Source organism: Giraffa tippelskirchi, chromosome 4, assembly GCF_054371585.1.
Source record: "Giraffa tippelskirchi isolate mGirTip1 chromosome 4, T2T-mGirTip1v1.2.pri, whole genome shotgun sequence".
NCBI lineage: Eukaryota > Metazoa > Chordata > Mammalia > Artiodactyla > Giraffidae > Giraffa > Giraffa tippelskirchi.
The window spans coordinates 132,516,171-132,542,113 of NC_137278.1; the positions used below are offsets into that span (position 1 = coordinate 132,516,171).

Here is a 25,943-nt window from a genome sequence, read left to right on the forward strand (position 1 = left end):
TTGACTTGCTTTCTGTTTCTTGAACCCAGTGAGCTTGCTCTTGCCTCTGGACTTTTACATTAGTTGTCCCCTCTGTCTGGATGCTCTTTACTCATATTTTTTGCATGGCTGATTCCTGTCATTCAAGTCTCCATGAAAACATTACTTCCTCAGAGAGGAAGTTACTTCCTATCTGTCCCCGCTTTTTTTTTTTTTAATATTTATTTTTGGCTGTGTCAGGTCTTAGTTGCAGCACTGGGGACCTTTCAGTGAATTGCACGGACTCTCTAGTTGTGGCACATGGGCTCAGTAGTTGCAGAGCATGAGCTTAGTTGCCCCGAGGCATGTGGGATCTTGGTTCCCCACCAGGGATCAAACCTGGGTCCCTTGCATTGCAAGGTGATTTCTTAACCACTGGACTACCAGGGAAGCCCCTGTCCCCATTTCTAATGGTTATCATCGCACCTATCACCATCAACGTATCTTCTCATCTATTCATTTGTTTCTTGTCTCCTCCCACTAGAAAGAAAGCTCCATGAGAATAAGGACCCAGTCTGCTGAGACTGTAGCCCCAGTACCTATGAACAGAACAGTACCCAGCCTTAGTAAGCACTTGATAAATATTTGTGGAAAGAAAGAATGAATGAATGAATGGTGGGGAGCTAAGGAATGAGGAAGTTTGTATCCATCTTGGGTTGACAGTTAATCATTCCATTCCCATAGGTGGTAGTGGCTGTGGGACTGGTGGTAGCCAAGGGCTCCTCTAATCTGGGACCTAGAGGAAGCCAAGAGTCTCTGGGGCAGTGATGGTGGCAGTAGCCACATTCTGGTTGGGGAGTGGACAGGGGATATATGAATGTGGGCTGTCTTGACACATCTTTCTTACTTTCCAGAAAGGAAATACATAGAAATCTGACCTTGAAGACAGAAAAGTCAGGGATTGGTTGTTTGCACTGTAAAGGAATTCTTGCCTTGTAAAAGGGAGTAGGCAGAGGCTCACTTAGCTGTTTCCCAAACAACCCAGGGAAAACTCAGGGGACCCAAGCTCTCCCATTAGTTATGTTCCAGGATGCTTTCAACACTGGATATTTATAGCGTTGTCCAGATACACTTACAGTGATATGGAACTTGCATTTACATATGATGCACTTTTCTCATAGGAATTTCCTCTTTCTGAAAATGAGGGGTTGAGGGTATATCACTCTGTGACTGTGATCTGTATTAGAAAAAACCACAGTCATTGACATTAAGATAGACTTGGACAACAGAAATAGTTCATGCCAGCTGCCTCTCTCTTTTTTTCTTCTCTTTGTTAGGGTTAAAACTTGACAACTGATTCCCAACTGGTTTTATTTTCCACCCTGGGATAAGAAGGTCTTTTCTGAATATTTCACTTATTGTAGTGGTTCTCAAACCAGGCTCAGCAGGGCTGGTGTTCCCTCAGCTGGATCAAGGTGTTCTACCATGAAAATTGAGTAATAGCCATTGTGTTCTGGCTCAAGGAATAAAAATTAATAGAATTTTCTCAATTTTAAAGTTTCTCCAACATTTTTTCCCAAAACATTGGTGCCTGTGATTCTATAGTCTATTAGATCTGGCAAAGCACAACATTATGTATTTTAATATATTAATATTTCATCATGTTCTGCTAAGAGCACCATTTCTTCCAGGGGCTTAGGATTAAGTCTGAGAACCACTGTCTCAAAAATTCCATGTTTGCTATGCAAGCTCTTTTAAATAGCCTTGGTGCATTTCAGAGGGAGGTGATTTGACTTAAAAACGTCCCACACTTGCAACCTTCTCTCATGGAGGGGCTGGTGGAAGGCCCAGACTCTAACCCGTGGTCTAATCTAGAGTCCCTGGCCCTCTACAGTCAGTCACTAGCAGCAGGTCTCACACTTCTGGGGCCAGGAAGCTACAGATCAGGGGCCCACTGTCCTTACCCTTCAATGCATTCCCCACAGCCAAAGGGGAGAAAAATGTTGCCACCTGCCAGCAGAAGAATGTCGTGCCTCTGAGGGAACATAGGGAAGGATGAGAACAACTCATGTCTATGATTTTGGGTTGGCTAAAAGTTCATTTGGGTTTTTCCTTAAGATCGTATGGAAAACCCCAACGAACTTTGGGGCCAACCCAGTGAAGCTGAGTGTAAAGGGACAGGAACTGGGGTCAGGGGCTCTGTGTTCTGGCCCTCCTTCCATCACCGATCAGCTGTGTGATCATTTGTTGCTGTTGTTGTTCAGTCCCTAAGTTGGGTCTGACTCTTTGTGACCCGATGGACTGCAGCACGCCAGCCTTCCCTGTGCTTCACTATCTCCCAGAGTTTGCTCAAACTCATGTCCTTTGACACAGTGATGCTATTCAGCTATCTCATCCTCTGCCACCTGCTTCTCCTGCCCTCAATCTTTCCCAGCATCAGGGTCCTTTCCAATGAGTTGGCTCTTTGCATCAGATGGTCAATGTATTGGAGCTTTAGCATCAGTCCTTCCAATGAATATTCAGGGTTGCTTTCCTATAGGATTGACTGGTTTGATCTCCTTGCAGTCCAAGGACTCTCAAGAGTCTTCTCCAGCACCAGAATTCGAAAGCATCCGTTCTTCAGCATTCAGTCTTCTTTATGGTCCAACTGTCACATCTGTATATAACTACTGAAAAAACCATTGTGCTGTGCTAAATCACTTCAGTCGTGTCCAACTCTCTGTGACCTATGGACTGTAGCCCTCCAGGATCCTCTGTCCATAGAATTCTCCAGGCAAGAATACTGGAGTGGGTTGCCATGCCCTCCTCCAGGGGATCTTCCCAACCCAGTGATTGAACCTGCGTCTTTTATGTCTACTGCATTGACAGGCAGGTTCTTTACCACTAGTGCCACCTGGGAAGCTCATAGCTTTGACTATATGGACCTTTGTCAGCAAAGTGATACCTGTGCTTTTTAATATGCTGTCTAGTTTTGGGTGATCATAGGCAAGTCAATTCCCATCTCAGGGGCTGGGTTTTCCAGAGTCAGTAGAGGACAGTGGTGACACACACAGACTCTGAAGCCAAGCAGCCCACGTTCAGAATCTGGACCTACCACTCTTTGACCCTGGGATTATTGAACCTATCTGTGCCTCATTTTTCGTGGGAAAAGTGAGGTACATCCTCATTCCAAGGTGAGGATAGTAATAGCATCATGAACTTAATTATGAAGATTAAATGAATTATTTTAAGTCAAGGGCTACTCAGTGCACAGCAAATGATATAAATGTGCTTGCTATTTTGTTTATGGAAAGTATAGCAGCTAAATTACATAAAGGTTTCTTCCTGCTCAATATCGTATAGATTAAAATTTTTAATTATTGAATATTCCCCACTTGCCTAGCACTAGCTCATGTTTCCTATCTGTGAAGTACAGGGCTGGAATCATTTTTATGGCCCCAAGAGCGCTAGAAACAGATCCTCTGTGTAAGGTGCTGATAGCAGGGATCAAAGAAACATGCTGCTGACAGCCTTCCCCTTCAGGAACCAGAAAAGGACTTCAGGAGGCCGGACTGCCGTAGCGGCTTTACAGGAGGGAGGAGGAGGCCCGAGATGTACCCCCAGCATACTTCTTCAGCTTACTTGGTTGGTGTCCCCCAAATATTCTTTTTCATTCCAAAATAAAATGAAGGATAAAGCCTTCCATTCTGAAATATACAATTTCATACCACGTACATTTCTTTCCCTCAATTGTCTTTTGTATTTCCCCAGTACTGTCCATAAACATATTATTCTAAGAGATAAATGGCAGATACAAGATTCAGATTGGAGAGGAAATTTTGACAGTGGTCAGAACACTGGCTACTTGAAGGGAGAAGTCAGGCAGAAAGGCCCCAAAGGTCAAATTACAGGCCAGGCCTGCACCACTGAGACTCATACAGGGAAGAATAAACTGTCCCTTTTTCACTTTCAATTTTCAAACATTTTAACCAACATTTTTCTAGCTTATCCTGAAAATCCTGTAAGAAAAGACAAGACAGATAGTTTTATCCCTATTTCATAGATGAGGTGCCAAGAGAGTAAGTGATGATTAACCCCAGATGAAGAGTTTGCAATTATATATGCCTGATAAGTGACTGAAAGGGGATTTTCGTTTTCTTTTTAAAAAAGTATTTATTTGGCTGCACCGGGTCTTAGTTGCGGCATGTGGGATCTAGTTCGCTGACCAGGGATGGAACCCAGGCCACCTGCATTGGGAGCGCGGAGTCTCAGCCACTGGACTATCAGGGAAGCCCCCTGAAAGGGATTTTCTTAATTCTTCTCCTCTCTTTCTGGCCTCAGGCTCTGTCCGGGGCTGCAGAATCCTAGTAGGAGTTTGGCAAAGACAAGAGTTGGGCCCTGAAGCACAAGTGCACGGGAGGGGGTGAGGGCTGAGTCTAAAGAGCAGCTTCAAACCTCTAGGCTGGGACCTTGGGTGGGGAAGGCGCTGCCAAAGGAAGGAGGAACTACTGGTCTGGTTGAGGACCCTGCGAGCCGCCTCCAGGGGAAGGCTAACAAGGCTCCCCAGCTCAGGAGGACTGGCACTCCCTCTAAAGTCAGAATCACCTACATCCTGGGTGAGTGCACCCACCCTCTTCTCCTTTCTGGCTACACTGTCTTTCCAACCCTCAAAGGGTTAAAGCGGTTTCCACGTGATTTTCCCATCACCCAGGTTACTTGGGCTGCAGCTCCGGGCTTGAAAACGTGGGAAATAAATAAAAATACCAAACAATTTCTCAGTACCCTAGCAATGCACCCTTTCTCCACCCCCACCCCCACTCCACAGAGAAGCACAGGCCTTTGGGTAAAAAGTGTGTGTGCGTGTGTGTGTGTGAAAGGTGCAGGGGTGTGTGTGTGTGTGTACACATGGGCAGGTGCTGGGGAGCGGCTTCGCAGAGTGGGGCGGCGTGGAGAGTGCCCCTTCCTTCAGTCCCCCTGGGGCTCTGGGTGCAGGAGATTCACGTGGGGCCAGTACTCCGGAGGGAGGAGGAAGAGGGAAAAAGTGGTGTGTGGGGAAGCAGGCTGCACACACCTGGCGCCTTGTGGAATGAAATCTTTATTAATTATTAAACCGAGTTCCCTCGGGAGCGAGCAGAGCCGTGGCAGGCGGGGCGGGAGTGGCGGGGTGGGGGCTGGGGTAGGGAGGAGGGGTGAGGAGTGGGTGCTTGGCACCCGTTCAGTCCCAGGGTACCCCGACAGGAAGGAAGCTGACCCTCTGGGCGCGGGGCGGGGGCGGGAAGGGGGTCGGGTTATCGCTGCTAGAGAGTGGGCTTCCCCTGCGCGTGGGGGGACCCCAGGAGTGAGGGTGGGAAGAGAATGCTAGAGGAGGGAGCCCGGGGGTGGAGGGAAGTGGGGAGAGGGCCGGCCGGCCGGCTCCTCCCCGGGGTCTTGATCCTAGAACAGTAGCCGCCTGTTTTCCCAAGACTGGGGGAGGGAGCGGCCGGAGGAGAGGAGGGGGCGTGCGGAGGGAGGGTTTCCATTCTTGTTCGGTCTCGCTCGCCCCTACCCCGTTCCTCCGAAGGGAATCGGCCGATTCGGCCCGGCGTCCGGGGTGGTGGGGGGGGAGGGGGTGCCCAGACAAAAGGAGCTTGTGCCTTTAAGGCGGGGAGTCCGGGAGCCGGCGGGGAGGGGACTTCTGGATCCGGGGTAGAGGGCGGCTGCGCTGGACAACAAGGGAGGGGGCGCGGGCCCGGCGGACTGCGGACGGCGGGCGGCACGGCCGGGACGCACGGGCACGGAGCAGGACCGCGGGACTGCCGGCCGGCCGGCCGGAGCCCGCGGGGACTGCAGGGCAGGGGCCCTGGGGAGGCGCCCACCCCAGCCGGCAGGTGAGACCGCGCGGAGGAGCGTCGGGGGAGGAGGCGGCGCCCGGCGATCGGGTCTCGGCGCGGCGGCGGGGGGACTCCCGCGGGGCCCCCGAGAGTTCTGTGGTCGCGGCAGAGCGGGGAGCTCCAGGCCGTCGGGACTGGCGGAGGGAAGTCCGGGAGGGGATGGTTCGGGGACGGTGGACTCAGGTCCGGGGCTGCAGGCTCCCACCCTCACCCCTCGCCGGGCGCTTCTCTTTCTCCACCCGGAGCGAGTTCCCGGCCGGCGGGGAAGATGGGGAGAGGCATGTACGGGGGGAGGGGCTGCCCTGAGGTTTTTGCAGCCGGGCTGTGGGTGCGTCTCCGAGTTTGAGGTAGAGTGTGGTTGTGCTTGGGGAAGAAGGGAGGGAGGGGTGCCCTCTGCCTGCAGTCATCCTCCTCACCCCAGACCTTGGGAACAGAAAGGGTTGATGTGCTGGCCGGGTGCTAAGGCAGACTTTATTCAGAACAGCTCTGGGGCCCGACTGAAAAGCTCGAATCAGGAGTCAGGCGGTGGACTCTCTTCCCCCAGCCTCCCCTGACCCGAGTGAGTGCCTTGTGACTGGAGGACCCTGATGGGGGTTTTCTGGCTGTGGTGGAGGACAGAGCTCAGTGCCATCTTCAGGGAGACTAGGGGCTGGGGAAGGGAGGGGAAGGGTAGCTGGACCTCCTGATACAGGCCCTAGCGGGGCTCATCCACATCTGGATAGGCCTGGAATTGAGGCCCACGTCCCAGCCTGATGGGTGGTGCTGGCACTGAAGTGCCTGGCCTGGGCAGCGCCTTCTGCCATGAACTTTCTGAAGTCCTTTTAAAGTCCCTCCCACCCCCCACCCCCCCGCCCCCAGCCTCCTTTTATCAAGGACGGTGGGGCAGAGGGGTCCTGGGGACAGGAGGTAGCCAGGAAGAGGGTGTAGAGCGAAGGGTGTAGGGCGAAGCAGTGAGTAGAGCCATCCTTGGGGCTGGGGCCTGGCCTGCTTCAAGCTCCAAGTTGCAGACCCACCAGAGGATCCAGGTTTGGAGTCAGGGGCCCTGGGCCTGGGTCTGCCAGGCTGTATGGACATAGCTCCCAGATGGAGCCGGAGGTGCCTGGATCTGCATCGGAGCAGAAGATCGGTGAGAGAGAGCAAAGAGACCAGGAGCCTGGGGAGGAGGGGTCCGGGGCACAGGCTCAGGAGCCTGCATCTGGGGAGGAAGGGGTGGTCTGTGGTTCACAGTGTTGGGTTCCTGGACGTGTAGGGGTGGGGGCCCATATAGGGAAGTTTTGTGGCTTTGAACAGTACCCTGCCCTGTTCTCTGCCGTACCAGCCTGGCGTGGGGTGCCAGGAGTGAGTTCTCCCAAGTTGGGCAGCGCCTGGAGTGGAGCCCAGGGTGGGATGGTTGCAGTTGGTTGGACAATTACAGATCTCTGAAGCTATCCGCTTGTGGGGTCAGAGTGTTCTTGGGAGGGTCATGCGTTCTGCTGGACAGTGTCTGTGCCTTCCTCTGTGAGTACAAGCCACATGCTAGGATGTGCTTCCAGGGGGCTGGGAACATGGCCAGAAACGGGTCCTTTGGGAACAGAGGTCTGGCCAGTGGTCGTGGTAGGGTGGTGGTAAGGACAGGTCAGGGGGCAGGTGAGGGTGAGGAGGCTGAAGCAAAATATCACGGGGAGTGGGCAACCTGCTCGCTCTGGGCTGTGTCTCATGCAGCTCTGGAGACTGACAGCTGAGGACGTAGCGACTGATGGGGCCACATGACTGGCTGGCACGCGTGGGGTTTTGCTCATGACTTTTCCTCTCTTTCCATCTCTTGGACATTGACAGGCTTTTAGGTTCAAAGTGGTGCAAGGCGGGGAGAAGAGCTCATGTTTATTAAGTGTGTACTACGTGCGTGGCAGGGGCTGTTCTATTCTTTCCTCACAACTTTTCTTATTCCCATTTTACAGATGAAGAAAGTGACATAGGGAGGTGATGTAACTTTGTCCAAGGCTGTGAAGCTAGCAAATAATCACAGTAAGGTTTGAAGCCTGGTCTCATTCCCAAGACCCCGTTTCCAGGGAAGTGTTTTGAAGAGCCAGGCTTTCTTTGGTGACCTTTTCCAAACACCAGCCTGACCAGAAGTCTTGGGTTTTTGATCTGTTTCTCCAGATGGTGCTGTTGGTGATCTTAAAGGGTTGAAGGACACCAGGGAACTTGGCAGAGTGTGCTTGGGAATGGGGGTTTCCCATGTGCAGAGAGGTCCCCAGGCTGCCTTCTGCTCTGTGGGTCCCTGGATGTCAGCTTGAAGCACTGCTTCTGTGGCCACCTGGGGCAAATGCTGGGTACTCCTCTTGTGAGTATAAATGTCAGTGCTGCTAGCTGTACAGGTTTAAGTATGAGGAGCCCATTAGGGTGCCCTGTGGGCATGGAGGAGTGTAGCCCTGGAGGGGACACAGGCATCCATGGTGGCAGGGCTCTCACCCTCACCTTCTCCTGAGGTGGGCTCAGCTGGAGACGTCCAGGGTGTTATCAGGGAGTCCTCCTGCCCCAGGTCGAGACACTTCCCTCCTGGAGACGTGAGATCTGGGACTGACTTGATTACTCGTGATCTCTAGAGCCTGGGCCGGCCATGTAAAACTACAGTGGACCTCAGTTTCATTTTGTTTTGTTTGGCTGTCAAATCTGTCCTGTGCACTGGGTGGCCACAGGACCAGCCTCACAGGGTTTTGGTGATGATCAGATAATAGTTCAAAGCAGAGGGAAAGTGCATGGAAGTGTTATCTGTCCATCCATCCCCCAACCCACCTGTCCACTCAGTGAACATTCCTTTAGACCCTTCTAGGTATTGCAGATGTAGCAGTGAGCAAAACCAGCCAAAATCCTTGCCCTCATGAAGTTGGCATTACAGTTAGGAGAGACAGACAATAAACAAATAAGAAAAATGTATAGAATGGCCGTTGCCGATAAGAGCGGTGGAGAAAAATAAAGCATAAAGCTCGGAAGAGAGATAGGGAGTGCCAGGAAAGGGGGTTGCTATTTTAATAGAGTGGTTAGGGAAAGCTCACTGATAAGAGGGTGTTTGAGCTGTGACCTGGAGGAGCCCTTGTTCTAGGCAAAGGGGACAGCAAGCACCAAGGTCCCAGGCTGGCTTGTGCATGGTGTGTTGGGGAACAGCAAAGAGGCTAACTGAATGAGAGTGTAGTAAGAGAGATGGAGAATCATGGGATTATCGCTATTAGTTATTATTTCAAATAAGCTTCTCTGAACTAGTCCCTTGAGCTTGCTTTTTTTCTATTTTTTCAACATATAAATGGGTTGAGTACCTACTATGAGCCAGGCTCGATGCTCAGGGTACTTGGGGGTGGGGATAAGGTGCTGAACAAACTAGGTATCATCCCTCCTTTCATGACATTTATAGTCTGGAGGCAGAGTCACACAATAAACAAGGGGTGTTGTGGTTGCTGTTCAGTCTCTAAGTCTTGTCTGACTCTTTGTGACCCCAAGGGCTGCAGCACACCAGGCTTCCTTGCCCTTCATCCTCTCCTGAAGTTTGCTTAAACTCATGTTCATTGAGTCAGTGATGCCATCCAACCATCTTGTCTTCTGTGGCCCCCTTCTCCTCCTGCCCTCAGTCTTTCCCAGCATCAGGGTCTTTTCCAAGGGATGATTTAGTTTCAGCTGTGATCAGTACTACAGAGGGAATGCATGGAGAGTGAATAAGGGACCAAACCTAGTCTGGGTGGGGGCACTGGGACACCTTCCTGAGGAAGTTACGTTTAAGCTGGAACCTGACGGAGAGTTTGACTTTCACTTGGTGAGTGCGCGGTGTGTGTGTGTGTGTGTGTGCACGCGCATGCACGCACGTGCAAGATCCCCCCTTGTACAGAGGTCACCGATTGGCAGCTCCCAGGCTGAATTCATTCCATAGATGTGATTTATTTGGCTTGCAGTATTGAGAAATGTTGGTTACTTGCCAAAGTTTAATTTTCTTTTTTAATCTTTTGACTGCACCACACGGCATGTGGGATCTGGTTCCCTGACCAGGGATGGCCCCTGGGCCCCTGCTTTGGGAGAGTGGAGTCTTAACCACTGAACCACCAGGGAAGTCCCTTGCCAACATGTAAAACCAGGAGATGTCGTGTTAAAGTCTACTTTTTTTTTTTAAAGCTTCTGTTGAAAAATCAGATCAGATTCCACTGGGACACCAGTGTCACCAGTCCCCCAGTGTGGGGTGGTGCTGGCCCATGTCTGGGGTGTGCCCTCTCTCCTGAGCCAGGTGACTTTTCTCACTGACAGGCACTCGAGTCTGTGACCACCAAATCAGTGCCTTTTAGGGAAGAGGTGGATGTTTAAGTGAACTGCTTTGGAGTCAGACCGATCTGGGTTAGAATCTCGGCTCTTCTACTTGTGTGGCTGCTTGACCTTGGGCAGGTGGCCCCACCCTCCTCTGCTTTGGTTTCCTCACCTGTTGACTAGGGCTACCCTGGTTTTCCTCAGAGTCATTGTAGGAGGAGGATGTGCCCAAAGCGCTCCGCTTGGCAGCAGGAAGTGCTCAGTTAGTGAGAGCTGCTGCTGGTGGTGGCGGGCCCGTGATGGGGGTATTGACACCGTCTCTTTCCTTTCCTCCCCGCAGGATGTCGTGGTTTAGTGGCCTCTTGGTCCCCAAAGTGGATGAACGGAAAACAGCCTGGGGGGAGCGCAATGGGCAGCAGCGGCCGCGCCGCGGGACCCGCACCAGTGGCTTCTGCACACCCCGCTACATGAGCTGCCTCCAGGGTGCGCAGCCACCCAGCCCAACCCCCGCCACTGCCCCCCGGTGCCCCTGGCAGGATGAGGCCTTCATCCGGAGGGGGTGCCCAGGCAAGGGCCCAGAGCTGGGGCTGCGGGCGGTGGCCCTGGGCTTCGAGGACCCTGAGGTGGCCGTGGCTGCCGGGGCAGCTGAGGTAGCCCCCACCGTGGCCACCAGGAGCAGGCGGGCTTGCTGGCGCCAGCTGGTACAGGTGTTCCAGTCGAAGCAGTTCCGCTCGGCCAAGCTGGAGCGCCTGTACCAGCGGTACTTCTTCCAGATGAACCAGAGCAGCCTGACGCTGCTCATGGCGGTGCTCGTGCTGCTCACGGCCGTGTTGCTGGCCTTCCACGCAGCGCCCGCCCGCCCTCAGCCCGCCTACGTGGCCCTGCTGGCCTGTGCCGCCACCCTCTTCGTGGCGCTCATGGTAGTGTGCAACCGCCACAGCTTCCGCCAGGACTCCATGTGGGTGGTGAGCTATGTGGTGCTGAGCATCCTGGCGGCCGTGCAGGTCGGGGGCGCCCTGGCAGCCAACCCGCACAGCCCATCTGCAGGCCTCTGGTGCCCTGTGTTCTTTGTCTACATCACCTACACACTCCTCCCCATCCGCATGCGGGCCGCTGTCTTCAGCGGCCTGGGCCTCTCCACCCTGCACTTGATCTTGGCCTGGCAGCTCAACCGTGGTGATGCCTTCCTCTGGAAGCAGGTGGGTGGTCGGGGAGGTAGGCCTTGGGGCATCAGGCCAGGAATGAGAAGGGGCCTGGTGATCGGGGGGCGGGTGAGTCCTGGATGGACACTGGGTGAGGGATGTCTGGCTGGATCTGGAAGGAGGGGCAGGGGTTGGGAGGCCTGGTTTCAGGGGTCAGTCTCCATTTGGGATCTGGGGCAGAAGGCCCTGCTGAGGGGAAGGAAGGCTGCAGACCCTGTGCTCTGTTCCCACTGTCCGCAGCTCTTGAGCCTGAGGCTCTTGAAATCGTATAATCTGTAGAGACACAGTGTAGGTCTGGAGGAGGGCAGGGGATGTTTAGCCCCTGGGTGGGGGCAAGGCTGAGAGGGCAGGGGAGGCTACATCCTACCCTGACCCCTGACCCCAACCTGAGACTCCAGGCTTGGTGCCTTCCTTCTAGGCAGCTCTCGGTGGTGATCCGGGGGGATCGAGTAGGTTTTCGATGGAGTTAGCGAGGGAGGAGTCACCTGTCTCCTGGAGCGAGGCCAGCTCCAAGAGGACAGGGGAGGTGATGGGTGGTCTCTTCTCTCCTGGGCTGGAAGTAGTTTGGGGTGGGACTGTGATGCCGCGACCTCATCTTGCCTTCTTCCCACTGAGCACCAGGGCTCTGGAAACCGCCTTGAGGCGCTCTGCCCACGTGGGCTTCTGCCTCTGGGTTCTGAGTGGTGTGTGAGGTGAGGCTCTTGTTAAGGGCTTGGCTGTGGGCAGACCTGGTTGTCCAAGGGGCCGAAATCTTCTCTGTGAGATCACAGACAGCACATCTTGCCTCTCCCAGTCTTAGTTTCCCATTCTGTAAAAGGGAGATACAAATGGTGTCTACCTCATGATGCTGCTGTCAGGGCCCTGCCCTCTGCCAGTGTGGAGTACAACCCCCCAGGGTGGTGTTCTCACCTGCAGCAGGGTGTGGGGAGGCTGGAGGGGATGGTACCCAATAAAGGGGCTTCCGAGACGTCCGTTGCAGAGAGACATGAGCCAGTGGAGTCGGCTGTCTCATGTCATCCCCTGACCAGGCACAGGGGCTTTTGCCCAGCTGAGCCTTTGGGGCTGCTGTAGATACAGCTCCCCAACACTCCTTGTGATCCCTCCATTGGCCCCTGGTTTAGATGGTGCTGTCCTCTTTCTTGCTCTGCCTTGCCCAGAGCTTGTGGCCTGTAGCCCACCCAGCCCCACCCACAAAGAGGAAGTTGCCTGGGGCTCCCAGGGTGAGAAGCTGGGTGCTCTGGCATGATGCCCTTCCCTGCCTTGCCTGTGGAACAGAATGTACCTTTTTAAGAGTAACCTTATAGCCATTTGTTTGTGGAGCACATACCCGCAGGGCGCTGTCAGATCTCTTAAAGGGCCAGGGTCCTTCTGCCGTTGTTAGCCCCCCATCTCTCTCCAGGGGAGCTGTCACACTGCGCATTGAAGTTGGGCTGCCCTCTTGGGGAAGGAGGAGCTTGGAGGTGGGACCTCCCATCCCCCATCCTTTCTGGGGTAGATGGGTGTCTCTTCCCTGCTCTCTGCTGGCCTGGTGCCCAATGCCAAGCCCAGGGCCTGACTAGGGAGGCACAGCTCCATGCAGGCCAGGACTGTACCAGTCTCCCGCCTCTCCAGGGTGCCCAACCAGTGGGGCTCAGTGGGCACGTTCCTGGGGCGAGTGGAGAAAGCTGCCCGTACCCTGTGCCAGTCCTTGGGGCCAGGGCAGCTCATATCCCTTCTCTGAACTGAGGATTCCCTGCACCCAGTTGGCTCTCAGGTTTCTGGGTGGGGCTCTGGCCTCCTTTCTATGGTCCTTGGGCAGCCCCTTCCCCGATCCAGACCCTTCATCCTCCTCTGACCTGCTCACCCAGACACACTGAGCAGTCTCACCCGGTGACCCAGTCCAGCCTGGCGTGTCCTACAGTGCCCTGGCAGCCATTTTTTCTCACAGTCAGATCGGGGTCTGTGTACAGATCTATTTCAGTCTCTTGTCCCCCTTCCCCTTCCCTCCACCATGACTCACATTTTCCTCTTGGGCTCCTGGGGCCAGGAAGGGAAGTTGCCTGGTTTGCCCCCCCTTTTCTTCTCCCCCACTGGGGGCTATTCTTAGAAACCTCCAGGGAGATAGTGTGCCCCCCTTCTTCACCCCTGCTGCTGGGAAGTGGGGGGGGGTCTTGTGAGCTGGACAGAAGGGAAGCTGGGAGACCAGTCCTAGAGGGTGGGAGCTGGGAATGGCTGGGGGTTAGCCGGCCCACCCTCCGTCTTACCCAAGGAACAAGAAGCTGAGGTCCCAGAGACTGAATGACAGGCCCAATTTTGCAGGATGAGTCCTGGTTCTGGGCAGAGCCCAGAACTCCTGGCTTCCAATTAGTGCTCTTGCCCTCCCTTCTCCCAAAACCAGAGCCCTGCCCCAGCCAACTCTGGGGTGGAGCCACAAGTGCCAGGTTAACCCCTGAAGTTCCAGAATCACCGAGGCCAGCTTCCCTTAGACTCGCTCTCCAGTCACCGTTGCTGCTGCTGACTGAGGATGGAACACCCTTGGGTTGGGGTCCTAGGGTGTAGGGACCTGGCTGGACCAAGTGTTGGGGGTGGCCAGGCATGGTGGCACCCCGTCCCAGTTCAGAAGGGTTCTTCGTGTCGGTGGAATTGATGACTCCCAAGCCTGGGTTTTGAGGTGGGCCTCAAGAGTGTTGGTGAGTGGAGTGAGTTGGAGTCCTGGGAACGTGGGCTATAGTACATGGTAGGGTTAGGACACAGCCTGGAGTCTGACTGTCCTGGACTTGAGTCCCACACCAGCTACTACCAGTGGTGAGATCCTGGGCAGGTTTTATAACTTCTGTGCACCCAAGTCCCTCACCTTTAAAATGAGATCATGCTCCGCATCTCATAGTTGTAAGAAATGCATTCGTTAATGTATAGAGCACACCTATAGAATCCAGGCATGTTGTAAATAGCCAACAAATTAGCTCCAGTAATAATAACAGTAGTCATTATTATATTAATTTATGTCTGGGTAGGGAGGAACCTTGGAGATCTTACTCTCCTTCTCCAGGTTCCAGACAAGCAGACAGGCCCAGAGAGATGAGGTGACTTGTCCTGGGCATGCACAGGAAGATTTGGAGCTCAGGTTTCCTGGGTGTCAGTCCCTTGAGGAGAACCACATGCTGGAGCATAGCATGTGTCTTTTGTTTGGGGTATTTGTGGGGCAGGGAGTCAGAGTGTGCTGGGCCCAGGCCCTGGGACCCTCCTGGCCCTGGCTGGTGCTTCCGCTCCCAGGAGCTGTGAGAAGATCACATTTCTCACCGCGGGGTGAGCCAGGCAGGGAGCTGGACCCCTATGGGGAATGGGGAGCTGGACTACAGGGTTGGAGCCGGCTTGGGGAAGACAGGGCACAGGATCCTGGCTTCCTCCCCGAAGCAGTGTGTCTACCGAGAGCCTAGTTAGTTGCAGCTGTGTGTGTTGGGGGTGGTCACCATTTGCCTCTGCCACCCTTCTGCAGCTCGGTGCCAACATGCTGCTGTTCCTCTGCACCAATGTCATTGGCATCTGCACACACTATCCGGCTGAGGTGTCTCAGCGCCAGGCCTTTCAAGAGACCCGCGGTTACATCCAGGCCCGGCTGCACCTGCAGCATGAGAACCGGCAGCAGGTGGGGCTGCTCTCCCTGATCACGGCCTTCCCCTGCCCCACCTGCCAATAGCTTGCAGGTTGGGTCTGCCACCGTGTGCAACTCCATGGAGTAGTGTGAATGGTTCCCCCTGACTGTGCGTCACAGAAGCTTTCTGACTTTGGAGTTGCTGGCCTGTCAGAGGCGGGGAGGGAATAGATGGAGTGCACCTGAGGGGTTGAATGGGGTGTAGTCAGAGAAGACTGGGGTGTGTGTTTGCTGAGGGCTCTTAACGGAGGAGGGTCAAGCTACGGTCCAGAAGGGAAGCTCAGGTCTCCAGAGAGGTCAGGGAGGGTTCCAGGGATGTGGAGGGACCAGGAGGGATTAAAGCGTGAGGCCAGGAAGACAGGGGTGCCCTGTTGAAACCACTGGTCTAGGAGCGGCTGCTGCTGTCCGTGTTGCCCCAGCACGTTGCCATGGAGATGAAAGAAGACATCAACACAAAGAAAGAAGACATGATGTTTCATAAGATCTACATCCAGAAGCACGACAATGTCAGGTAGGGTGGGGGTGGGGAGGATACTGGGAGAGGTGGGGGGGGGGTCTGTGAGTCTCTGAGGGCCATACCGTCCTTCCATCTTCTGCCATCGTCCACAGCATCCTGTTTGCGGACATTGAAGGCTTCACCAGTCTGGCGTCCCAGTGCACGGCGCAGGAGCTGGTCATGACCCTGAACGAGCTCTTTGCCCGGTTTGACAAGCTGGCTGCGGTGAGGGTGCTGGGGCTAGGGGGCAGGGCTGACCTGGTGAGGGCACACTTCTCTGGCAGCAGCTTGGGGGTGAGAGCCCGTGGAGTCTGCAGTGACAGTAGTGGGCTAGGCGGGCTGGGTGGTAAGAGAGTAAAGGTGAGTCTCCCCCAACTCTTTCTGCTTCAGGAAAATCACTGCCTGAGGATCAAGATCTTAGGGGACTGTTACTACTGCGTGTCAGGGCTGCCAGAGGCCCGGGCAGACCATGCCCACTGCTGCGTGGAGATGGGGGTGGACATGATCGAGGCTATCTCGTGAGCACCGTCCCCTCCCGGGCTTCCTGGGACTGAGGGTGCCTCGCCTGGCCCTCCCCTTTGATGTGTCCTTAGGACCTTTCCTCAGTCTTGGCTGTCTCTCTGTCTTGGAGATCCATGCCTGGGGAGGGGAAAGGCTTCGGCCCACGTGAAGATCATGTGCACCTTAGACTACAGCGACTGGGATGGGGCGGGGGGAGTCAGGGTGAGGGGGGATTTGGGCTGGAGAGAATGCCAGTTGTAGGCCTGCTGGGAGGGTGGTGATTCCTCATCTCCTCACCCAGTCCCATAGGATGCTGCTGGACCCCTGCTGGCAAACAGGGTTCCCAAATGTTTGTCCTTGAACCCTGTGCAGCCTCTTACCTGTGTCCCGCCGAGGGTGTGTCCCACCAAGGGTGTGCCTTGTGCCCTGTGGCTGCGTCTGTCCTTGCCCACTTGGCTCCAAGGCGAGCTCAAGGCCTGGGCTCTGGGCTGGGGGTGGGGAGGACTACCAAGAGCTAAGCCAGGCCACCTCCTCCCAGGCTGGTGCGTGAGGTGACAGGTGTAAACGTGAATATGCGCGTGGGCATCCACAGCGGGCGTGTGCACTGCGGTGTCCTTGGCTTGCGGAAATGGCAGTTTGATGTGTGGTCCAATGATGTGACTCTGGCCAACCACATGGAGGCTGGGGGCCGGGCAGGGTGAGTGCCAATCCAGGGGGTAAGGGGTGGGAGCCATCAGGTAAGCCGGGGTCTTACCTGCCTGTCCCACGCAGCCGCATCCACATCACCCGGGCCACACTGCAGTACCTGAATGGGGACTATGAGGTGGAGCCAGGCCGTGGCGGGGAGCGCAACGCCTACCTCAAGGAGCAGCATATTGAGACGTTCCTCATCCTGGGAGCCAGCCAGAAACGGGTCAGGGTCGGGTTGGGGAAGGCAGCTGGGGAGAGGGGCAGATGGAGGGAGCAAGCAGAGGCCTTCTCTGGGCGCCTCTTCCCAGCTTGTACCTGTGTTGTCCACACAGAAAGAGGAGAAGGCCATGCTGGCCAAGCTACAGCGGGCACGTGCCAACTCCATGGAGGGTCTGATGCCACGCTGGGTACCTGACCGTGCCTTCTCCCGGACCAAGGACTCCAAGGCTTTCCGCCAGATGGTGAGGGTCCCACCGCGCCTGGACCCGGGCCTTGGTTTCTTGTTTCCCTCAACACTCAGTATCCCCCTGCCCTCTTCTGCCTCCCTTGTTGAGGCTGTTGTCTCTGTCGTTTCTGGAATTGGGAATGGGAGGGCTGATTTCATCCCAGGGGTCCCAAGCTCCCCAGGGTCTATGGGGAAAGCCCTCGGCACAGTGTTGGGGGGTGGGGAAGGGATTGTAGAGGTGACGGTGGCCTGCCCGTCACCTCACTCACACACTCTGTCCCCTTCTCCAGGGCATCGATGATTCCAGCAAAGACAAGTAAGTCAGGTTGTTGAGGAGGGCGGGTGGGTGAAGGCACCTGCACCCTGGGGTAAGGTTGTGGGGAGCTGAGATCCCCCCTTCCCTGGACTTCAGACGTGTCGTGTGGGAGCAGGTGCCACCTGCCCCGCTCACAATCCTCCTGAGTGCTGCCTGTGCCCCTCCCTTCTCGTCGCCTGTCACGCGGCCGTGGTCAGGCACCTGGTGAAGCCATGTCCTCTGCCCTCAGCCGGGGTGCTCAGGATGCCCTGAACCCTGAGGATGAGGTAGACGAGTTCCTGGGCCGGGCCATCGACGCCCGCAGCATCGATCAGCTGCGCAAGGACCATGTGCGCCGGTTCCTGCTCACCTTCCAGAGAGAGGATCTTGAAAAGAAGGTTTGGGGGATGGAAGGGCAGGAGGAGGAGGTCCCGGCAGGGTGGTCTGAGCACAAGTGAGGGAACAGGAGAGGTTCCTGGGGAGTGGGGGTGACCACAGGGCACTGTGGGGATTCATCTCAGCTGGGCCAACTGGCAACAGCCTGCCTTCCGAGGGCAGTGGCAGCGCCCAGCTCAGTCTCCTCCCCCTCAGTACTCACGCAAGGTGGACCCCCGCTTTGGAGCCTATGTGGCCTGTGCCCTGCTGGTCCTCTGCTTCATCTGCTTCATCCAGCTCCTTATCTTCCCACGGTGAGAGCTCTGCCCCCCCTTGCTGGGCTTCTGTTCCCTCTACCACTTCCCAGAACCTTCTTAAACACCCTCGCAAGCACACAGTCCTGGGGCCTGCCCCCTGCCTGCCCAGGGAGTGGGAAAGGACCCCCAGATCTCCCAGAGTAACATCTTCCCTGGCCCTCTCCCGCCCAGCTCAGCCTTGATGCTTGGGATCCACGCCGGTATCTTCCTGCTGTTACTGGTCACCGTGCTGATCTGTGCCGTGTACTCCTGTGGCTCTGTATGTGGGGGACCTTCCAGGGCTGGTCGGGGAGCCCAGGCTGGGAGTGGGGAGGGAGGAGAAGGCCAGGCCTTTGCCACTGGGCCTGGCCCTGGGTGGCCTTATCCGTTGGGTGACGTGGCCTCTGTCTCTGTCTCCTGCCTCCTGCCAGCTGTTTCCTGAGGCCCTGCGACGTGTGTCTCGCAGTATCGTCCGCTCGAGGGCACATAGCACTGCAGTTGGCATCTTTTCTGTCCTGCTTGTGTTCACCTCCGCTGTTGCCAGCATGGTAAAGGTCCAGGGAGAATTCTCCTGCTCCTCCTCTGTGCCAAGCACTGTTCTGGGTGCTGGGACTACAAAGAGGAACAAGACACATTTCCTCCCCAAAGCAGGAGTGAGGTTAACCCCTGTCCTCCTGGCTTGCTCCCTTTGCCTCTTGTTATCCCTCAATGAGAACTTGGGCCTCTGGGATATAAGGCACTTGGGCATGGCCCTGGTAACCCCTCCCCTCCTCAGTTACCCAAATATATACCTCCCCTCCCCCTGTTTTTGCAGTTCACCTGTAACCACACCCCCCTACGGACTTGCGCAGCCCGGATGCTGAATTTAACCCCTGCTGACATTACCGCCTGCCACCTGCAGCAGCTCAATTACTCTCTGGGCCTGGATGCTCCCCTGTGTGAGGGCACCGCACCCACCTGCGGCTTCCCCGAGGTGTCCAGGCAGTGGTCAGGCGGGTTGGGGGGGTCCTGATCAGTACCAGTTCTTGACCTTTCTGTGCCAGGTGGGCACTGGGGACCCAGGATCTCACCAGAGTCTCCAACTCCAGGAGCAGCCCTGGCATGGTGTGGTGTAGGGGTGTATGGAGGGTGAAGGAGGTTTGGGTTTGAGGTTGTGGAGGGGGGCTCAGGTCAGGCGGCGGCATATCTTGTCCTCTGCCCTCACCCAGACTTCCTCTGCCTTCGCTCCGCAGTACTTCATTGGGAACGTGTTGCTGAGTCTCTTGGCCAGCTCTGTCTTCCTGCACATCAGCAGCATCGGGAAGTTGGCTATGATCTTTGTCCTGGGGCTCGTCTATCTGGTGCTGCTTCTGCTGGGTCCCCCAGCCACCATCTTTGACAACTATGACCTCCTGCTGGGTGTCCATGGCTTGTGAGTTTATCCTCAACCCCTTTAATCCCCCAGGAGCCTCTTGACCCTGTTGGGTCACTGAGAGCCCTTTGTGCCCTGGCATGCTACCACTCATCCTTCACATGGGGGGAAACGAGGCAGCACATCACTCCCAACAGTCACCTCAAGGAAACCCCAGACCTGGGAAATCCCTTTGTCTTTAGGCTAGACATTAAAAATAAAAACTCCCTCTTGCATGTGCATGTTGCTTTCATATCCACTCTTCACTACTGGTAGGTCACATAGCTGCTTGGGGTAGAGCCCCGGCTAGGAAAGGAACCAAAACTTGGGCTCCTGCTTCAGGGCTCTGCCTGGGACAACACTGGCTTTTCCTCTGTAAAAGCCCACACCTTATGTGGCAGAAATATATGGTGTGGTAGAAAAAGCCTCTGCAGCCTGCTGAGTTTGAATCCATACTCTGCCACTTATTAGCTGTGTGACCTTAGATTGGTGAGTTAACTTCTCCGAGCCTCAATTTCCTCATCTGTAAAATGGCAGTGCCATCTATATCAGAGAGTAGTTGTAAAGATTATAGTAACTGACATTTATTGAAGACTTGCTGATGCCAAGCACTGTGCTTTTTATTTTTTTTTAATTAAAAGCATTTTTAAAGAATTTAGACTCTGCTGGGTCTTTATTGTGCTACTTGGGCTTCCTATAGATGTGGATGTGCTAAGCCTTTTGCTCGCATTGTTTTGACCTGATCACTCTTGTATTGATGAGGAAACCGAGGCTTACAGAGTTAAACAACTTGTTCCAGGTCACATAGTTGGTGGGTAGAGGAGCCAAGAGTGGAATCTCTGCTCTTAATATAAGCAAATGCCTTGGCCTGGTCCCTGATCTGTGGTGCTGAGTAAATGCAGTTTCTATCTCCTCTTCCATGCCCTGACCTGGCGACCCAGGAAGAACCAATGACTTTGTCTCTTGTGTCTTCCTGCCAGGGCTTCTTCCAACGAGACCTTTGATGGGCTGGACTGGTGAGTGAGGGCTCCAGGGCAGCAAAGGGCTGGGCTGCCAGACGCCTCTTTCAGCCACTGAGCCCACCTCTGCTTCCCTCAGCCCAGCGGCCGGGAGGGTGGCACTCAAATACATGACCCCCGTGATTCTGCTGGTGTTCGCACTGGCGCTGTACCTGCATGCCCAGCAGGTGGAGTCCACCGCCCGCCTAGACTTTCTCTGGAAGCTGCAGGTGACAGGGCAGGCCTCTGGGGTGGGTGGGGGGGATCCAGGGGGCAGATCCTGGGCCACGTCAGGCATCTCTTAGGCTGGTCAAGGTTCAGGTTGCCCTGAGCCCACCCTGGCTCCATGGTTTCCCTGTGCCCACCCCCATGCCCTGCCTCATCCTGTCCCTGCCCCCTCAGCCCCTCTGCCTGTTCTTTGGCCTCATCTCTCCCTGGTTTTCTTACCCACGCGGTTCCCTCGGATACCCTTCTCCAGGTGTTGGCCGCTGTACCCACGCCTTGTGGATGTTGGGCAGTGGGTGATGGGTGTGGTGTCCACAGGCAACAGGGGAGAAGGAAGAGATGGAGGAGCTCCAGGCCTACAACCGGCGGCTGCTACATAACATTCTGCCCAAGGATGTGGCCGCCCACTTCCTGGCCCGGGAGCGCCGGAACGACGAGCTCTACTATCAGTCCTGTGAATGTGTGGCCGTCATGTTCGCCTCCATTGCCAACTTCTCTGAGTTCTATGTGGAGCTGGAGGCCAACAACGAGGGTGTCGAGTGCCTGCGACTGCTCAATGAGATCATTGCTGATTTTGATGAGGTACTTGTCCCTTAGGCTGGTGCTGGCAGAGGGTGGGGGGATGTGGGGACCAGAGAACTGGGGAGAACTTTGGATAAGAAGGCCAGGATTGGAGGGGCCCGTCTGATGAGACCCAGAGATGTGAAGGGCAGGAGTAAAGGTAGGCACAGTGGAGTTGGGGACAGATACGAATGTGTCACAGGCAGCAGGGTCAGCTCCAGTGGGGCAGGGTCATTGTTACTGGGGAGCAAAAGAGGACGTGAAGACCTGTGGAGGGGCCAGTAGAGTTACCAAGTGGATGTCATTGAAGAAGGAGCTGGTAATCTGTAGACTATGGCCTCATGAGGCCAAGTAATCAAGATGATCCCCTGGATAGAGAAAATGGAAGTAAAATATGAGGAAGTGTCCTGAACATCCAGGTCAGGTCTGGAGAAAAGGCACGTCCTCAGTCTGGGACTCTTTCCCCAGAGGTGAGAGTTGGAATCATTGATGCCTGATGTCCCTCTTGTGGTTCTGGGTTCTGTGGCGAGCTGTCAAAGTTGACCTGGAGTTGTGTGCTCAAGTCCCTGCTTGGGTTTTGATGGCTGCCTAGTAAGGGAGATGTTTTCCCGGTTCCTAGCCCAGCACCAAGAGCAGTAGTTGGAAGCGGGGCTCACTTACTGGAGGGAAGTATTGAGACAGGGAAGTGGGGCCGGGGGCCAGAGCATGGCCAGGAAGGAGCCTTGGGGCAGGGCTCGGTTTGGCCTCTCTGCCTTGACAGCCAGGTCCCCCTGTGCTGTCCAGATCATCAGTGAGGAGCGCTTCCGGCAGCTGGAGAAGATCAAGACAATTGGTAGCACCTACATGGCTGCCTCTGGGCTGAACGCCAGCACCTATGATCAGGTGGGCCGCTCCCACATCACTGCGCTCGCCGACTACGCCATGCGGCTCATGGAGCAGATGAAGCACATCAATGAGCACTCCTTCAACAATTTCCAGATGAAGATTGGTAAGAGGGCCTGTATCATGGCACGTTTTCCCAGGGCTGTTTCTGGGGTGAAGCTGAGGCAGCAGGCTGGGGATGGCGTCTCACTCCCCATCAGGAGTCCTGTGGGGGTTTCCTTTTCTCTCACTTCTAGATCATCTGATGTTAAGAATAGATACCATTTATTAAGGGCCTCCTATGTGCTAAGCATTGTCTCAGACTTTTTTTTTTTTTTTAACACGTATCAATCCTCACATTATTATCCCCTTTTACAGAAAAAGAGTTGGATTTTCAGAGTGAGTAAATAACTCAGCCAAGGTCATACAACTAGTTATGGCTGAACTGGGATTCAAGACCAGGTTTATGTAGATACCAGTACCTATGTCCCTATCTGTGGCTGGTCTGATAAGAGGCACTTCCTCCCAGATGAGCTGGTGGATGAGTGGACAGTGTGGGTTCTGGAGTCAAGACTGTCTAGTTTGAATTCTGGCTCTTCCACTTATGGGCTTACTTAGCAAGTCACCTAACTTCTGTAAGCTTCAGGTACCTTTTCTATAAAATGGGGATGATGAGCCCTACCTTGTAGAGCTGTTGAGAGGCTGAGATAGTGTAAAATGCTTACAGAGTGGTTGGCACAGCATGAGCCTTTGGTGGATTAGCTGCTGTTCTGGCATAGCCCTGCCGACTCAGGGGAGCTCCTTGGCATTCTTTACAACCAGGAGACTTGTCCCTTTTCCACTTTCTTCTCTGGGTCCTTCTAAAGGTGCTGGGAGGTCATGCCTCCCTGGGCTGACCGGGGAACATCCACTGCTCTTGATTTCTTACTTTTATCCGTGCCCACCCCAGGACTGAACATGGGCCCAGTTGTGGCAGGTGTCATTGGGGCTCGGAAGCCACAGTATGACATCTGGGGGAACACAGTGAATGTCTCGAGTCGAATGGACAGCACCGGGGTCCCTGACCGAATCCAGGTGAGGGGGTTCTAAGCGGAAGCTGGGAGGGGTCTGGGTGTGGGGAGCTTCCACAGGGCCCCCTCTGCAGTCAGCCAGGACACGGGTAGGGTGGCGATATTCTGTGTTTGGTGGAGGGGGTTATGGGGGGAGATAGTAGCATGACCAGAGAACCCCTGGGCCCCTGCAAATGCAGCAGGAAGGATCCTGGCCTAAGCAGGTTCCCCTCCCACTCCCCCCCAGGTGACCACGGACCTGTACCAGGTTCTAGCGGCCAAGGGCTACCAGCTGGAGTGTCGAGGGGTGGTCAAGGTGAAGGGAAAGGGGGAGATGACCACCTACTTCCTCAATGGGGGCCCCAGCAGTTAGCAGGGCCCAGCTACAGATCAACTGAAAGGACCAAGGTGGGCATTTGGGTGGACTCTGTGCTCACTGGGGAAAGCTGTGGCAGGGGGCACTGAGCCTCCAGACCCTGCTGATCACAAAGGGAACACCCCAGCAGGCTGTGTTCAACCACGTCCTCAGGCTGGTGAACGAGGGGATACCAAGAGGATTATGCAAGTGACTTTTTAAAACTGGGGTAGGGCTGTTTTCCCTCCTTTCTTCCAGCTTTTGGGAGCAGGGGAGGGGGCAGCAGCAAAGGTGGGGGGACCCTTCCTGCCTGAGAGATTAAAATGGCAGCTTGTCACACCTCCCCTTTCCCTGTCTGTCTGGGCAACAGGCTCAGGGCTGGGCCCTTCCTTTCCCTTTTTCCTGGGAATCTTTTGTACAAAGACTGGGGCAGGCTTGAAGAGGGCCTGTTCCACGCTTGCCTTTGCCGTGCCTGCATCCCCAGCATGGGTCCTGGGCTCTCCCCACCCCGCCAGGTCTCCATCAGGGACACAGGGCCAAGGAGGGAGAGGCTCGGGACACCCAGCTCTGTCCATATTTCAGGGGAACATTTCCATTTGCCAAATCCTAGTCCCACGATCTGTCCCCAAAGGGGAACAAAGGGACTTCTGACAGCTCAGATTAGCCCCAGTTCCTGCACAGCTCCAGGGAGAGGGGCAGCTGGTCTCACTGGTACTGTGAAAACACCCAGCCAGGGAGCAGGCACGTGCATGAGGATGTTAGAAGACTGGAAGGTGGACGTTCGCCTGCAGGTGCCAAAGAGAGCAGGCCGGCTGGGGTGGGGGTGGTGCCGGACTCCGAAGGTCAGGATCAGGCCACTCTGTCCCCGTGCGCTCTTGCTGTCTGCTACAAGGGACGCAGAGCGTCTCTACCCCTTCTGTTGCCAAATAGAAAAGGGCCAGGGCCTGGAGGAAGATGACCCTGATCCTAAACCCGTCCTCCCAGACCTCTGGCACTGGGGAGGGCCTGTGTGTCTGTGTAACTGTGTGTGCACGGTGGTCCGTGTTTGTGTGTCTGTTTTCCAGGTCTGTGTGTCCTTACGCTCCTGCTCCTCGACTCTCCACCCTGGGTTGCCTCTTTCCTGTGGGCCTCTGTCTTCTGGGAATAAGGCAGGATGTCTGATTTCAAGGGATGGAGGCAGATGCCCAGTTTGCACAGGAGTGGGATGGGGTGTGGTAACGAGAGGAGGGTGACTGGGGAGAGGAGGTCTTTTGTGCCAAATCCCTAATTGCCGTGTGGGGACCACATGTGCAGCATGACTGTCTCTCTGCTAGGGTAGTGACCCAAGCACCTGCTGGAGCCCCCATGCTCCTTGCACTTGATCTCTCTGGGGTTTGGTGGGCAGAGGCTCAGGAGTCCCCTGGATTTCCCCAGCTGGTATCCTGGGATGTGGTAAGCCTTGGGGCTGGGGTAGCTTGGGATCCAAGGACCCAGATTCTGGTACTAGGGGCAAGGGGAGGGGAATCCGCACATCAGCCGTCCCCAGTCTGCAGCCTGAGCCCAGCATGCTCCAGGCTCCCCAGACCCCATGAAGCCTGCAAGGGCTGGCAGGAGGGTTAGGAGGGCTGGGCCTTAGATTCCCTTCCTGTCCGCGCCTGCTTTTCACCCGCTTTCCTGCAGCCTTGCCTCTGGCCTGAATGAGTCGGTGCCTTGGTTTCTCTGTACCTGTTTAAGCTGAGGCATTGGCCACAGTTTTGCTTGAAGATCGCTTTGTCTCAGAGGTGTTAGAGGCCGAGGGGAGAGGGTCCCAGAGTTGCTGACTTTGGGGACTGGAAGGGGCAGGTGGTAATCTTGCCCTTCCTCATGCCCTTTCTGACTCTAGTTCCTTGCAGAGGTTGTTTCTGGCTCGTACTGACTGCTCTGGGGGATCTTCATGTATCAACCACGTGGGCCATCAGTCACTTCATTAGCCAAGGCAGGAGAAGAGAAAAGACTAGGTGGTCCAGATGAAGTCAGCTCCCCTTCCCTCAGCCACAGCCCTGGACAGGAAGGTTCTGCATGGGGTCCTGGGGTGGGGATGAGGCTGTAAGGAGACCAGAGTGGAAGACTGCTTCACTTACAGCGAAGTGAGTGACTTGTGTCTGCTTCTTGCCAGTGGGAGGGGCCTGTCTGCACCCTGGCTCCCCACAACACAGTGCCAGCCATGCATTTCCCCTGGGCTGATACTGCCCCCTTCCTTGCCAGTTGGTGGGGGAGTCAGTGGATGGGAGGCCCATGGACTTTGGTTTTATAATGTAACCAGCGTTGGGGGGGGGGAGTGGAGGGTGGCATACCATTGTATTTCAGTGAAATATTTAATATATTTAAATATCAATAAAAATCAAACTCTTTGTAAAATTCCCTGTTCTCTGCACCTAGCTGTTCTGGGCCCTGGGTTGGGTCAGAAGTGGCAGAGCCTGGTAGAGGGGGCAGGTCCCTGCCAGGGGTTCTGTAGATGTCTCTCATCTGCCAAGGTGAAGCTGCA

The 25,943-nt window shown here is 55.2% G+C and overlaps 2 protein-coding genes and 1 long non-coding RNA gene across 29 annotated transcripts in view; 1 reads left to right on the forward strand and 2 right to left on the reverse strand.

Moving 5' to 3' along the window:
- Positions 1-5,656: 5,656 nt before the first annotated feature.
- ADCY6 (adenylate cyclase 6) lies at positions 5,657-25,816 on the forward strand. 24 transcript variants are annotated; one of them, XR_014083798.1, is made up of 24 exons: positions 5,657-5,804; positions 10,411-11,269; positions 14,748-14,897; positions 15,293-15,414; positions 15,513-15,624; positions 15,790-15,917; positions 16,439-16,597; positions 16,672-16,813; positions 16,923-17,051; positions 17,326-17,351; positions 17,581-17,728; positions 17,922-18,019; positions 18,194-18,281; positions 18,433-18,549; positions 18,816-18,974; positions 19,234-19,412; positions 20,372-20,407; positions 20,490-20,619; positions 20,933-21,196; positions 21,959-22,163; positions 22,986-23,110; positions 23,333-23,493; positions 23,589-23,669; positions 24,505-25,816. XR_014083798.1 is itself a non-coding variant. In XM_081596811.1 (23 exons), exons 2-22 carry the CDS (start codon positions 10,412-10,414, stop codon positions 23,456-23,458), a joined length of 3,501 nt encoding a protein of 1,166 aa, XP_081452937.1. In that variant the 5' UTR covers positions 5,657-5,804; position 10,411; the 3' UTR covers positions 23,459-23,493; positions 23,589-25,816. The 24 variants fall into 24 exon arrangements, 23 of the variants coding, with proteins under 23 accessions (XP_081452937.1, XP_081452935.1, XP_081452934.1 ...); XM_081596811.1 differs by having other exon boundaries at positions 23,589-25,816; XM_081596809.1 differs by having other exon boundaries at positions 23,592-25,816.
- On the reverse strand, positions 15,361-18,613 carry LOC145547384 (uncharacterized). The gene is made up of 3 exons (XR_014083803.1): positions 17,553-18,613; positions 16,281-17,163; positions 15,361-15,738 (listed from the first exon to the last, which is right to left on the reverse strand). It is a non-coding gene; the product is annotated as an uncharacterized LOC145547384 (long non-coding RNA).
- SPMIP11 (sperm microtubule inner protein 11) overlaps positions 19,990-25,943 on the reverse strand; it is a 54,757-nt gene continuing 48,803 nt past the window's right edge. For 2 of the 4 annotated variants that reach the window (XR_014083801.1, XR_014083799.1), the window contains exons 5-6: positions 21,836-22,298; positions 19,990-21,543 (exon numbers count right to left, since the gene is read on the reverse strand). The gene's annotated coding sequence lies outside the window, so the exon portion shown is untranslated. Of the gene's footprint in view, positions 22,299-25,943 lie in introns of all 4 variants that reach the window. The other 2 variants (XR_014083802.1, XR_014083800.1) reach the window with 2 other exon arrangements.